Genomic DNA, 14,806 nt, shown 5'->3' with positions numbered 1-14,806 from the left:
AGCTACGACCCTTACTGCACTCGCGTTGGCACGAGGGAGTTGTCATCTAGACCTCGCCATAAAAGCACCATTCAGCGCAACCGGCGGACAACATTGTCCTGTTGCTCGAGCTGCTATTACCTGTGGCATGCATTGTTGCGTTAGCAGGTTAATGTTAGCGCTCTTTTGTTCGTTTCGTTCTAGCTTGATATTGCACATAAATTGAACAGGAATGACCGTGATCTAAACACACTTTCATGACATCCTTACACAGCTGCTGGGGCTTTTTGCTTTATGAGCAGAATGTCGCAAATTCTTCCTTGAACTTCTTTTGTCCACTGTCTGACATTTCTTCTCCTTCTTCTCCTTCTTCTTCTTCTTCTTCTTCTTCTTCTTCTTCTTCTTCTTCTTCTTCTTCTTCTCCTTCTTCTTCTTCTTCCATTACCGTCATCCATGCCATAAAAACCAACGTGATAAGTCACGAAGTAGTAATGCGATGAGTCAAATTGGTCAGAGTGTTATTGTTAGCTGAATGTTATTTTTAAATTAAACAACAACAAAATAAACAACAATATATGTCATCAGCAATTCAATAATTGTATAAAACAAGTCCATACATTGCCTATATTCAGATTTTGGCCCACCCTTACAGTAGGCTACTTTCCAGTCCTTTCAGCACATCAGTAGTTTGATGGTTTGCCCTTCAGTGTGGCTTTTTTTAGTTTGAAAAGGAATTTCCAGAAAAGCAATCTAAAACCAGTTTGTTTTGATCGTAACATATAAAATTTAATGACAACCGGGAAACTTGGCCCGCAGACGGAGATCATGGGATCTCTCATGGGATGAGAGATTGCATGTGTAAGGTGGCATTATTTCTGAGACAATGACAAATCCTTCACACTGTGTCCTAAGAAGAAAAAAGAAAAAAGTGGAGGTTTTTAAAAAAAATGAAGAATGTAATGTCAGAAAGTAGAAGTAGTGGTAATAGGAAGCATGAAAACGGCTGTCTGTCCTCGAAGCTGCCACTGACCTCACTGACTCTTATTGATCCACATGTAATCATCTGCTGTCACACTGACACACACACACACACACACACACACACACACACACACACACACACGTTCATCTAGATACAAACAGGAAATAGCCCTTTTAACCTAGAGTTATGTACACCTTACTCGTGCTTATATGATTATAAAAAGTGTGCTTAGAGGAACTACAAAAGAAAGAAACCCTCAATAATCATGAATAAGACGCACCTAAAAACTGTCTGATGTCGTGAGAACATTTCATGAGGGCATATTACGTTGAGACCTTTCTCCTGATGTTCAGGTAAAAATGGACAGCAGATGAAGATGCCTCTGGACGCTACAACCAATCGCAGAAGCTAAATGTGTGAAGTTGTGGCAAGATGCTCGGCTCGTTAGCTCGTTCCTACATCCAACATAAAACGTTTGGAATTACGGGAATGAGCTGCCGACTCTTAACACTTATAGGGGATGTGAACTGCTGCTATTGTTCCTTAAAGTGACCTCAAAGCGAGTTCAGAAGATTCCACATCAGCAGCAGCCATCTTTGTTGTTTAACGGCACGGTTGTGGACCAAACGGTCGAGCTAAAAGAACATACTCTGAGGTCTGATTGGAGCGGCTGTGGCTCAGTGGTTGAGTCATTTTTCTCTCAACCAAAAGGTCTGGTTCAATCTCCAGCTCCTGTTTCCTTGGGCATGAAATCGAACCCCAAGTTTCTCCTGCTGCTATTGTTGGCAGCATATGAATATCTTATTAGTTAACACTGTTGGACACTTTACATAGCAGCCTCTGCCGTCAGGGTGTGAAGGGGGAGGTGTGACCTGCGGTGAGACTAAAAAAGCCATTTATCATCACAAGAACGTTTTTGACAAAAGCAAACAAGTACAAGTACCAGAGTAAAAGAGGTAAATGTTCATCTAAAAAAAAAAAAAAGGCAAACTGAATCAGATATACACCGAGCTAAGAGACTTTACAGAGTGAGAACTGAGAGGGACATTTATATCAACAGACCAAACTGAGAATAACACACAGGGGGAATACAAAATACCAACCACTTACCATGAAGTTACCCTGATTCTGAGCACTTGGTTCAGTCCTTCCTCAGAAAGTCAGGCTCCGCCCTCAACCTCATCTTTTGTCCAAACCAGGAAGGAGAGCAGGAAGCAGCCAGGTACTTGATTCAACTACACAACTTGATTAAACCAACAAATAAAACCAAAGCATAATAAATTCATATGAAAAGCCATGTATCATTAAAGTCCTTATAAACAAACCCTAAAGCAAACAAATGACTTGTTTGTGTGACTGCTGTTAAAATTAATGTGATGATGTGAGTGTGTAAACCTACAGCTTGTGTTGTCTGCTGTGCGCTACAGCCTGCCCCATGTTAGATCCAGAGTTGTGATTGGCCTGAGGTGATTGAACTTTAGTTTTTTGGTGACTGAATATGATAAAACAATAAAATATCAAAATCTACTTCCACAGCATGTTCTCACTGATTTTTAGTGATTTTTTACTTTTCCAGAAGAAGTCCTGAGCCTCACCTGACATGGGCATTCAAACCCAGGCCTTCATCTAACAGATACAATGTACAATATGAGTGAGACTGACAACAGTGACATTGAGACTATTGTGCAGCCCTATTGTCAGGATTTTTATTAGATACTGTTGAGTTTTTAAAGAAGTATAATTCAAAGTGATGAGGGTAAAACAAAATGCGTTGTTTGTTGATTTAATTGTGGATAAATCACCACACACTGCTTTTAAATCGCTGAATAGTAATTTGGTACATTAACCTTTTCTACTTTTTAATCTAATGGTAAAAACTATGTCATATCTAAACCCTTTTTAAAGTCAGCACCTCGCTTTGTAACAGTAAGAGTTAAGCTGGGACTGATTTCTTAATGTGTGAAGATACTCAGACAGTTTCTTTTCTCACACACACGCAGAAGTGCTTCGTGTCTGTCTGCGTGTCAAACCAGCGTCCTCACTTCAACATCTCACATCTCATGTGTGGTCTCCTTCTGGACCACGACTTCAGCTCCTGGTTTCCTTATGCCTGCCAGGGTCAGAGAGTTTGATTGACTCAGGCCTTGACTCACTCTGGCTTCCAGGAACTCTCGACCATCAATACACATCATCATCACTCGCCAGCCGCGTCTGACGCTGTGTGTGTGTTTCTGTATGTGTGTGTGTGTATGTATGTGTGTGTGTATGCCTTTTCAACCAGTGCGGCACAGTGTGTCTCTCAGTTAAATCACATGGTTCGGCTTTTCCCCCGCGTGCCTGCCGCTTGGCCTATTTCCATGGTAACTAGCCGAAGATGTGGGGACACACACATGCACATAAGCTAACACACATTCATGTGCAGGCCTCAAAAACAGTGCTTGGACGACGGTTTGCCAGATCGATCTCGGTTGTGTGTGGCTGTAGGGTGCAGTCAGAGAGAGGATGTGTGATCACACACTCCACACGGGCTCAGCGGGAGACACACACACACACACACACACACACACACACACACACACACACACACACACACACACACATACACACACACACTTTATGCTGGGACAGAAGCTCAGGATGCTGGGCTGTAGAAAAAAGGCACACAGGCATGCTTGCCAAATCCCTTTATAAATCCTCTGGCAATTTGGATTTGTTTGTTTATGGATGAATATGCCGGATATGAATCTCTGAGTTTTTTTATGTAGACAGACAGACAGACAGACAGACAGACAGACAGACAGACAGACAGACAGACAGACAGGTAGGTGGGTGTTGGAACTTATCAGGCTGCAGTCTGACTGTGTGAAAAGTGGATGAACTCGTGTTAAAATATTTCATAATGTTTCTCTCAGTATCTGCACTGATGCGTTTTTTTTCCATCCTTGTCACGACATTGCCCCTACCTCCATCCCACCCCCTCATCACCCCAGTGTGGCCATCGCCATAGCGACAGCCCACGCTATACACTTGCTCGCCGCAACATCCCAGCGCCCTCTGGCTTTTTGCCATCGGGGGTGCTGTGGTGACAACGCAACCAGTTGAGGGAGCTTTGCCAAAAAGTGGGGAAGCTATAGGAGAAGAGAGGGAGGGCAGAGTTGGAGAAGGGGAGGGGAAGGGGGGGCACTGCGGATCTGTTTGCTACTGCCCTGTTGTGTTACGCAACTTCATGTACACACGCCCACTCAAAATTACAGTAGGGTAATAAACACACACACTGCCTCTCTTTTTCTCCCTCACTCCCTCACTCACACACACTCCCTCACTCTCTCTCACACACACACACACACACACGCACACACAATTGGAAGCTTTGCATAGCCATGCTTGAACCAACATAAGCTCTAGATAATGTGACTAAGTACCGATTATGACATAACAGATTTCTCCAAGCACTCCCTGTGTCTGACTAACGTGGTTCGTGTGTTCATGTGACGATTTCCATGATTCATTGATTGATGATTCATGATAACGTAAGATGATACAGCACATTTAGATTTCTTGGTATACTATAATTACGGAGCAGAGAAACGTCACGATTATATGACAATGACATGACATGAGCACTTTGTTAACTTAAGCATTTGCTATTGCTAATGTGTTAGCAAAAAAAAGAGACAATTTTCTATTCAAAATGAGTTTTTTTATTTACTTCCGAATGTGTTTTTCAGTGTTAAAAGTAGAGTCCTACTTAATCCTTTAAGCATGTTTCGGTCCCTACCTCATTATGAAAATCGGGTTGTCTCGCAGTTAAATCTTTAGCGCTCTCACCAGCTAGTTGCTAACTGCATTTGTCTTCTGCTCATTGGCTGGCTCATATTGTTTTGCATTTTTATGGCCTTGATATATTTTTCAGAGCTTATTTGTTTAAGTAAGGTTTACATGTGTAAGAAAAATCAAAAAAAAAGCTTAAAGGCTTGACAGTAACACAGAGTTACGTATTAGGACGTTAACTTTGCGAACTAGCCTTTTTTTTTTTATAGCTTGCCGAGCTTAGGTCAATAACCCCTAAAGTTAGCTAGCTAACAGTTTGGGGCCTGGCTTACTTTCCAGAGTTTAGGGTATAAACTTTTTTTGAGTCCTGACCTCTGATTTAAATTAAGCTAAACCTTTTTTTTAATGTGCAAAGCTAACAATAGAATTTAGTTAAATGCATATATGCATAATATAAAATCATATTTTTCATATGTTTTTTTAATACCGCTGTTGTGATTTACCTCTGCTAAATCTTTCCAGATGTCCTAACAGGTATCTTGTTGTGTCTTACAGGTAAAGTAAAAGAGGAGAAGAAAGCATTGAAGAGGTCCCCACATGAAAGCAGCAGTGCCTCTTAATCAACATTTCTTTGACAGAGGATGCCAAAGGACGCTTTGGACACACTCACATGTCCTTAACAACTTCAGACTAAATCCAAGGAGCTAAAAGACAACCAAAAAGCCAAGACAGATATTTAAGTAAAATCACAGCTGGAGAGGGGGAGGGTTATATGGGTGCCGAATCCCCATCCAAGACACTTCGCATCTCCTCTATCTTCCTCAGCCGCCTCCCTCTTCCTCCTCCTTCTGATCCCTCCTCTGCTTTTCATTCATTCTCCCTCGTTCTCTCTCATGGGAGTGACATAGAGGCCGGCGCTTGGTCTGCTACCCCGCCCCTTCCCTGCCTCATCGTGGAAAAGGTGGCGTCCAGGTAGTAATGTCGTGGAAAAGGAACTACTTTGCGTCTGGTGGTGGAGCGGCAGGCGGGGTGCAGGGGCTGGTGACCCCGAGGACCATGACCTCTATTGCACCTAGCAAAGGCCTGAGCAACGAGCCGGGACAGAACAGCTGCTTCCTCAACAGTGCTCTGCAGGTCAGTCAGATTAACACACACACACATACACACACTGCACAAAGACGCTTATTTCACTAAGTCAGAATGGCAAAAAAACAACTCCCTCCTGGAGATATTTTGGACCATGTCTTTATATATTTACTGACCAAGTTAGCCAGCCAAAAACTCTGCATTATTTTGAGCATTTTCTGACATTTGCTGAAGAACAGACTTTGACCAAAACGCCCCAGAAAAAGTCAACGCTGCAGTACGATTCTGCAGAGTTACACAGTAAGAAAGTGAATCTTTGCTGAAGTCTGGTGTGCTGAAGCCCTCAAACAGTCACTGAATTATTTAATAAGATTACTTAGTTTGAATTTGATGTCACTCAAACATGTCCAAATACTTTATCTTTATCTGACGGGAGTAATATGATAAAACAAAAGCAACAGAAGTCCACTGATGATCTCCATCTTTAATACAATAAGGAAATATGACGTTGAGGCTCGCGGGGTATCATGGAATCCTCACTGCTACCCCCCCGCCCCTGTGAAAATTAATGTGTATTTTTATATATTATATTTTAGTGAAAAAATTGTTTAAAAAAGTGTACATATTGTACGTTTCAAATAATAATTATAAATGAAGTGTACCAAAGTGCACACTAATACACAAACAATCGACGGTTCAGTATCAAAGAGTTTCCATGTCAAATGACAAAAAGCAGCGAGTCCTCACAGTAAAGAAGTGAACATCAGGAGATGTTTGAAAAACCTAAAGTTACGAGTTTTTGAATTCAAGAATTTATTGTGATATGTTGGTTTAAGCATTTGCCGAAACACTTGGTGAGACATTTTCTCTGGAGTCTTTTGATTAATAAATCTTCCCAGCTCTTCAGGACAGTTCCTCTTCTGATTTATGTCACTGCTTTCTCAAAGTACGTCATCGATGAAGGGTTCAGCATTTTAATGACTTGCACAAATTGCAAGATGCACTAACACACACACACACACACACTCCAGCATGCACCGTTCACATGCCCCCACCCTCCTCTCTGTCCCCACTGCAGTAAATTGATATTTAATCACGACAGGGATAAGATTAGGGCTTTATTAATGGGTGTTTGCGTGTTTTGGTGGTGTTTGGCAGTGCTGCCAGTCTGGCTTCAGCGTGGACATCCTCACTGTGTGTGTGTGTGTGTGTGAGTGAGTGTGTGTGTGTGTGTGTGTGTCTGTTTGTGTGTGTGTGTGTGTGTGTGTGATAAGATGCTGCTCACACTGCACTGCTGCTTCTACTGCATCTCCTCTCTCACTTTACACACACCTTCCTCCCAAGACTTCCAGCTGGCACAAACATACCCTCCGAACACACGCGCACACACACACACACACACACACACACACACACACACACACACACTAACACAAATTCCTCTCGAGCACTGGCTTGAGGGAGAGAGAGGGGGAGAGAGAGAGGGGAGAGAGAGAGAGAGAGGTTGGAGTAAGCCGAAGAGGGAGAGGGGTGATGAGGCAGAAGCTTAGGGAGAGCTGAAGCGAGCGGAGGGATAGATGAGAGGAAGAAAAGTTTCTGAAGGAGGAGAAGAGAAGAAAGAGGGATGAGGAGTATACAGTATGAGAAAACAGAGGAGAAGACTACAGGGGATACTTCGACCGGGAGAAAGAGTGGAATTAAAGAGTCTAATAAGGTAGGGGCTTAAAAAAACACGAGCACTTGTGATGAGAGGATGAGCAAGATGAAGAGACAAAGTGAAGGACATAAAGTTTATTTTAGAAATGATGAAAATGTCTTAGCAAAGGCGAGCATAGTGGGGGCGAAATGGGCCACTTCAAGGACACACACACACACACACACGCACAGACAAAGAAGAGAGGGGTTGTTAAACAGGAGATAAAACAAACAGCGATGATAAATTCTTGTTGGTTGTATATATGCCATTATTTATGTATGATTGTTTGCTAATGTGATTTAAACGATGTGTTTTTCACTTAGCTCAGATCACATTAGAGGTCTCCTATAAGGTGTCAAAGTTCAGGTTTGGGACGTACCTAGCTCTATTAGCAGCACGGTTGCAGCTCGAGTACGTAGAGTTGTGATACCAGAACTATTATGTTTCCAATAATGCATAAAGTTCAATATCTGGGATATACTAGTCATTTTTAATCAGCCCCCAAAAATCAAACTTGTTCATTAGCCTATAGCTGTCATTCTTGTTTAGGTTGCCACCCGCTATGCTGTTTTAGAGCTGCAAAGATGTGCCAGTTGCAAACGAATCAGCAAAAAAAGCCGGTGAAATAACTGCGTTTAGTGATAGTATTGCACCAATTTCAAGGCCTGTAAGTTGCAGTAAAAGTTCAGGTGAAGAGTTTGTAGCTGGGTATGAAACAGAAAGAAAGGAATACTGCAAAGTCTTTATGAGCTACAAAAGCAAACCAAACTGTAAGAACAGTAAAGATGGAGCGCTTTTATATCGTTACTTTTATAGTTTGAAACCGCTGCCAGGGGTAGGTGTCAGATGAAGGGATTTATTGCCGGCTACAGAAATAAGTGTTCTACATTATTAATGGCAAAGAGTCTCAATGACTCTATATGCCTATATTTCCTGTCTATAGTTGTGCTATCAATAAAGGTCAAAAAGACACGACTGTACTTAATCATGTAAAGGAGCAAATCAGCAAAGAGGTAACAGGTTAGTTTGTCCACAGGGGGCGCCAAAATCAACATAAACTAAGAGTTCCTTCCAGGAGTTTTAATTATTATGTTAAATGATAAGACAGAAAATAAAGCAGCTTCTTGTTTAAAATCTGGGTTTTTATGACACGCTTAACTTTAAAATGAGATCAGGAGACTCCACAAGCTGCTGGTTACCTTGATTAAGCTTGTTTCTTGGAGCTCCGCTGGATTTTAGGTCAGGATTCCTTCAGTGTACAGAGCAAGAGCATAGCAATACTTTCTCATTAATACCAGGTAAGTCGTACAGCTCTCCAGGATCCTCTTGTCTTCACCTCAGGGAGAGTACAGGCACAGTTCATTACACGCGAGCAGACTTTATCCGAGGAATAAATCCAGCGAGAGTTGATGTTTAAAGCTGCTCGTGTTAGAAAAGGAAACATGCAGTGGCTCAAATGTGCTCAAACTCTTTAATGCAATTAACATCATTCTGCCTGTCATTGACTGCATGCGCTGTGACCCGTCTTCCTTCCAGATGCTGTGCACACTGACAAAAGACAAGTAAAGAAACACCTGACTCATAAAAGGCAGGAAAAATCCACAAACACCGCAAATATGGCTTGAATGCAGCTCCTACATGCAGTATCAGGGTACTCACTATCAGCCTACACTTACGTCTGATTTGAAAACCAGTATGAGGAAGAAAAAATGACCTTGAAGCGTCTCTAGATGCAGCCAGAAATTCTATTTCATTTGAATCTATTTCCTTCACTTAGTCACTGCGATCTTAAACTGAGTCGATGCAAGTTGTTCCCTGTGGGGGTTATCTGAACTTTTTTAGTCAAATATTTGTAATTTATGAATTATGGTGACACATCTACATCTGTCAGTTCATAAAAAAAGCCTTTTCTCCTCATTCGTGATAAGAGACTGAAATACTCTGCTGCCTTCCTGGCCCCTGAGGGCCCCATGGGCACGGCAATTAACCCCCCGCTGCTGCAGTGAAGCTGCAGGGTTGCACCAGCAGCAGAAACAGAAACAATAGTTTGTCTGTTTGGATGTGCGCATTTTAATGAGATTCAAAGTGTGTGTGTGTGTGTGTGTGTGTGTGTGTGTGTGTGTGTGTGTGTGTGTGTGTGTGTGTGTGTGTGTGTGTGTGTGTGTGTGTGTGTGTGTGTGTGTGTGTGTGTGTGTGTGTGTGTGTGTGCGTGCATGCTCAGCAACTTCTCACTGTGTAACAGAGGTACAGATAAAACAGGGGGCATGAAGTCGATGGATGCACTTATTAAGCAGTAAATGTATTTGTGTGTTTGTGTCGGTTTATCAGTGGGAAGAAAGAATGAAACAGAAGAATAATGAGAAACATTACATATTAGATTTGAGTGCTGAGTAATGAAAAGCGCAGAGATGAGAAGTTCAAGGGCAGTTAAACATGATCTAATAATCTCTTAGTATACACACACACACACACACACACACACACATGGATGAAGTGAAAGAACGTTTGTAAGATGTTGCTATGGATTGGGTTGGGTTGGGTGATGATATGCTGCAAAATCAAACGACAGAACATAGAAGAAACAATAAGGGAATGCGTACCTGTCTCAATTATATTAAAAGAGGCTCAAAGGTACATAAAGTTTGATGCCTGCTATTTCAAAGAAGCTAAAAATGACAGAAGACTTTGAGGTAATTTGAGTCATTTTCCTCTCCTGACTTCATGGGAGTTCATCATGTTTGTAGCTGTAGGGCTCCCACAGCATGACATTATAAACAACAAAACTGTGTTTCTAAAGATCTGTGATGAACATGATGAAGACGTGTTAAACACTAATTAAGTAAGTCACACTTTTTCCAACTCAACACCCTCTAATCAATACTTCTTAATAACACACTGTCACTTTTCATAATAATGTCCAGGGGCTGACAGCAGTGAAGTCAAAGTATTAAAATATTGTGGTTTCGGTTTTATTTGGAAAAATCTGCAGAGATTTAAGCTCCTAAAGTGTTTTCCTTTAGTGTTGCCAGGAGACCAGAAGTCTTAACTTCTTTAAGTAAAAATAAACATCTGTTGATAATTGCTGGGAGAGAAATGACAAAAGGCTGCTGACAAAAAAGACAGTTAGTGAATAAATAGATTTTTTTATTGATAGTAAAACATTAAGAAGCTGTATGTTTGATAGGTTGATTGATAGTTTATTTCGAAACAACATTAAAATAAGTCAAATAAAAATATATAAATAGACAGAATAGTAGTATTTGTAAAGGAGTAGGAAGAAGTAAAAATGTATATTGCCATCATAATGTACAAGAAGCTAAAGATGGGGCTGGAAGCTAATTTAAGAACCTCTGTCCAAGGCAACGCAAGTTAAGAAATTACTTGTTTTTAATCACCAAGTAAACCTCCTCCACACTGCACCAAAGCATTGACATCAGTACAGAAACATTTTCAATGTATTTGCACTCTTAAGAACAGTTGACCTCCTCTGTTTCACAGAGATGTATGTGTATTTTTGCATCTATATGAAATGCTAAAATGAATAGAGAATTGTCTGTGGATTTCACTGGCCGACTGTTTTACTCTCTTTTTGCCTGCAGCAGCTTCATGTTAATCACAGGGTACTGAACAGTATTCAAAAGAGAACCTAGTTTCTCCATATTTAAATGAAACATCTGTTTAGGAATGAGGATGTGAGGTTTGATCTATTGTGTCAAATTTTGCTTCCCACCCACCGTCTAGTACATAAATGAAGCCCCAACCCCTCCTTCGTGAATTAAAAAACAAACAAACAAACATTTACTTCTGAAAATGATCCAGGAGGCCATTACATTTCCATCACAATGTAAATGGGTAAACAGCTCAGTATGAAAGAAATGTAATTTCTAGGATAGAGGTTTTCTTTGCGGCTGATGAAGGCGCTAATTGACATTTTTGTTTTGCCAAATAGATTATTCAATTTCTTTTGCTGATGGTCTGCATTAATGTCCCTGTAGGAGACACTTCCATTAGAGAATACAGGAGCATGATGTGCATGGCCTGTTCCTCCATCAGTCACATTGGGCAGTGATTTCCAATAAATCTGAGCGGCCGTGCAGGATTTAGCAAGACAACATGTAGTTTTGACACGTGTGGTAGAAAGATCCAGCAGAGGAATGGGGAAGATTGAAGAGTAGGGAGCCTGCATGTCGACTCAGACGTTGTAGAAGTGTTTGCAGGGGTTTGATGACAACCACTGACGGAGACAAAATTGCTGCATTGGAAGAAAACAAGACAAATAATCCTTCAAATTTCCTGACTCTGAGACCTTTAGTTCTGCAGAAAGCGAGGTGTTAATGATGAAATGAACGCTGTCTGAATTTCATGCTCGGTTATCTTATTGTGCATGCTCTCTCACTGTCTCACTGCCTTGGCTCACTGGGACACTTCATTCGAGTCATTCTTAATTTCGCGTGAATTTTAGGTCAACATTTCTGCTGTGAAAACCTGTTAACTTGGCAGACAGCTTACCGGGGGTCACAAGTGCAAGAAAAATTACGATACTGAACGTTGCCATGACTACAGCACTATCATGTGATGCAGAAAAGGCTCTGGAGAAGATGTGCCTTTGCCACGAGTGTTAATAAGATTCAAAAACAGTAGGAGGAGGATGTCATGGAGGGCAGTAATCAAGCTGCAGATAATGAGTGTATTAACCTGGCTGCATTCACCTATAGAGTGAGCTGCTTGGTTTGAATATGTCTGCTGTTGAAAGAGAGTTAATCAGCTGATGTGCACGACCGCAGTTACAGGCCAGACGTGTTGTTTTCACAGAAACTGAAACTCTTCAGAGTTGTATGGAAATTTTGATTTATTTTTTTCCAATCTTAAATCCTGTATAATTTCCTCTTTTTTTGGGGATGAGCCTAACAGAAACTAGCATGTCCAGTTCTGTGCAGATATAATCCATCCTACAGTCTGGTGTAAATGGACTGCTCTTGTAAAGCACTTTTCAAACCTTCTGATCATTCAAAAGGCTTTTTTCACACATCAAGCACACATTCACACTCTGATGGTAGAAGAGCTTATGTAAAGTGTCAAACACTATTAACTATTCCCATACCCATTACTAATGTTAAAGGGACTAGGAACAATTTCGGGTTCAGCGCCTTTCCTACACACTGTATAAGACATGGACGTTATCTCAGTGACGTCACCCATTGGCTTCTGAAGCAGACTTTTGAAGTCTATGCCAGTGGCCATGTTGAAAATGATTTCTCTTAACTTTCAATCAAGTAGCAGGTAAAGAGCTAGAGTGTAGTCTGGAGCTTTAACTCATAGCAAACAGCTGCAACATTCACTCTTGCAGTAATATCAGTCACTCCACTAACTATACTTAGCTCTTGTTCTTATTCAATCAAAATGGATGAGTCATAAAAAAAAACCCTGTACAGTGTGTGCTGATCAAGGCATGAACTATTTCAATCAGATTTGTTTTTTGAACCAGGCTGTTTACTTGTTTATTTCTGCTTTGAAATGGGTATTTTAACAATGTGTGTATGTGACTTCGGGTGCTTTGGAAACCAGCCTCAAGTGGACACTCAAGGAACTGCGTTTTTTTTGTTTTTTGCACATTAGCTTCTTTTTTTCTACACCAGAAGCGGCTGCTTGGCCTTGTGGACAGCTGGAGCTGAAGATCAGTGGTGATCATGGTGTCATGGTCAAAGTTGTAATCCTAAACATTTAAGGCCTGTTTTCCTCTTTGACTTAGTAGGTGCAGTGATAAAAAGTTTTTCACACATCTGGTTACAGTGTTGCACTGTTTATAAGCCAGTTGCGCTGCACTGCAGTTGTTGCCTCTTCACAATAAACGCAGTGTTTTGAATTCCAGTTTGCATCAGTAACTTGAATCAGCTCCATCAGAAAAATCAGAACAGTCAGGCGTCTCACAGCTGAAATAAACAGGTGGATTTTATGTATCTGTTGTTTCCTTTGAATTCATCGCGGCTTGACAGGAGCAGAAATCACGCCACAAACACTCACAACAAATACATCAAGAAATATCATTAATGGATATTACCCAAACTAGAGACCATGGATTGCATCATAAATAGTTTGTTTTTCTTGACATATTTTGGATTTTTCAACTTCCTTGTCGTATTAATAAACACAGATATAGTGCCTCTTTAATTTTCCGAGACCCACATTGTCAATAACATATTACTAGTTCCTTTTTAAAAAAATTATTATTATTCTTTTGTTACAGGTTTAACATAAAGAGAAACATTCAATACAAAAAGATGCACAAACATATTACTAGTTCTACTTGCTAGATTCATCTGCACCTCAAATTAAAACACAATGAGGCCAATGAGTCACTTTTTTGTATCTTTGCCTGTTAGTTCTACTAGCAGAAAAAAAAACAGAGTGAAAGAGAGAGAGGGAGACAATGACACCACTGGAGAGAGAGCGCGGAGAAAGAAGAAGTGAAGTGAGCAGAGGAAGAGGCAGAGAGATAGATTGATGGATAGATACTGATAGAGAGAGAGAGAGAGAGCCGGGCATGGAGAGAGTGCTCCCTCCTTGTGGCTGCTGCAGTCCTGTGCAGGGAGCCGATTCATCATGACCACAGAAACAAGAGAGAGAGAGAGAGAGAGAGAGAGCGAGCGAGAGGGGAAGCAGGGAGGGAGGAAAGGTAGCGCACATACACAAGCGTCAGCATGCAGTCCGTCATCCTCCGCCCCCTCTTTCCTTCACCTATCACTCTCGAGTTAACACGCACACACTCGCACACACCGACATGGTGCAGACTTGAATCACTAAGGTTGCCATACATATTGGTTTTGTGTGTGTATCTTGTGCCGCTCGTGCATACTGTAAGTGTGTGTCTGTGTGTGTGGTCCTGTGCTGTGGCTCTGAGTGGAAGCCTCAGGGACAGCGTTGTGTCAATATTATCTTTCAGCATGCTGGATGGATTGTACTGAGAGCTCTTTCCTCTAATTATGCGCCAGAGAGAAAGAAAGGGAAGGACAGTAAGAGGTCTACCTCCATAGACCACTTCTCCAACAAGCTTTAAAATGTTCTTCCTCCTTACTTTGGGCTTTGTGCCGGATGAGTTTTTATTTTTTTTTTGTCGGTCCTGCTGAATCTCTGCCTCTCACTCTTTTTTTTTTGTTGCTGAAAATATACACAGTGGAAAACACACTCAGCAGGAGCTGCTGGGAAAACCAATTAGCTCCAAATGGCTGGAAAGCACACAAAGCTGTGGAAAACAGCCCCCCCCCCACAAACACAAACACACACACACACACACA

General features: G+C 41.4%; 1 protein-coding gene across 3 annotated transcripts in view; it reads left to right on the top strand.

Annotated features, from left to right (window-relative positions):
• The window catches only part of LOC306817435 (ubiquitin carboxyl-terminal hydrolase 54-like), a 53,742-nt gene that overhangs the window by 4,584 nt on the left and 34,352 nt on the right, over positions 1–14,806 (top strand). For 2 of the 3 annotated variants that reach the window (XR_013778024.1, XM_079334292.1), the window contains exon 2: positions 5,288–5,866. Coding sequence is in view for 2 of the 3 variants with exons in the window: in XM_079334292.1 (XP_079190418.1) it covers positions 5,711–5,866 (156 nt within the window). In the remaining variant the exon portion in view is untranslated. Of the gene's footprint in view, positions 1–5,287; positions 5,867–7,276; positions 7,533–14,806 lie in introns of those variants that run through there. The other variant, XM_079334293.1, reaches the window with a different exon arrangement.

The sequence above is a fragment of the Symphodus melops genome (genome assembly GCF_947650265.1).
Source record: "Symphodus melops genome assembly, chromosome: 21".
NCBI lineage: Eukaryota > Metazoa > Chordata > Actinopteri > Labriformes > Labridae > Symphodus > Symphodus melops.
The sequence above is the reverse complement of the archived record's forward strand: the minus strand, read 5'-3'. Positions and strand labels throughout refer to the sequence as shown.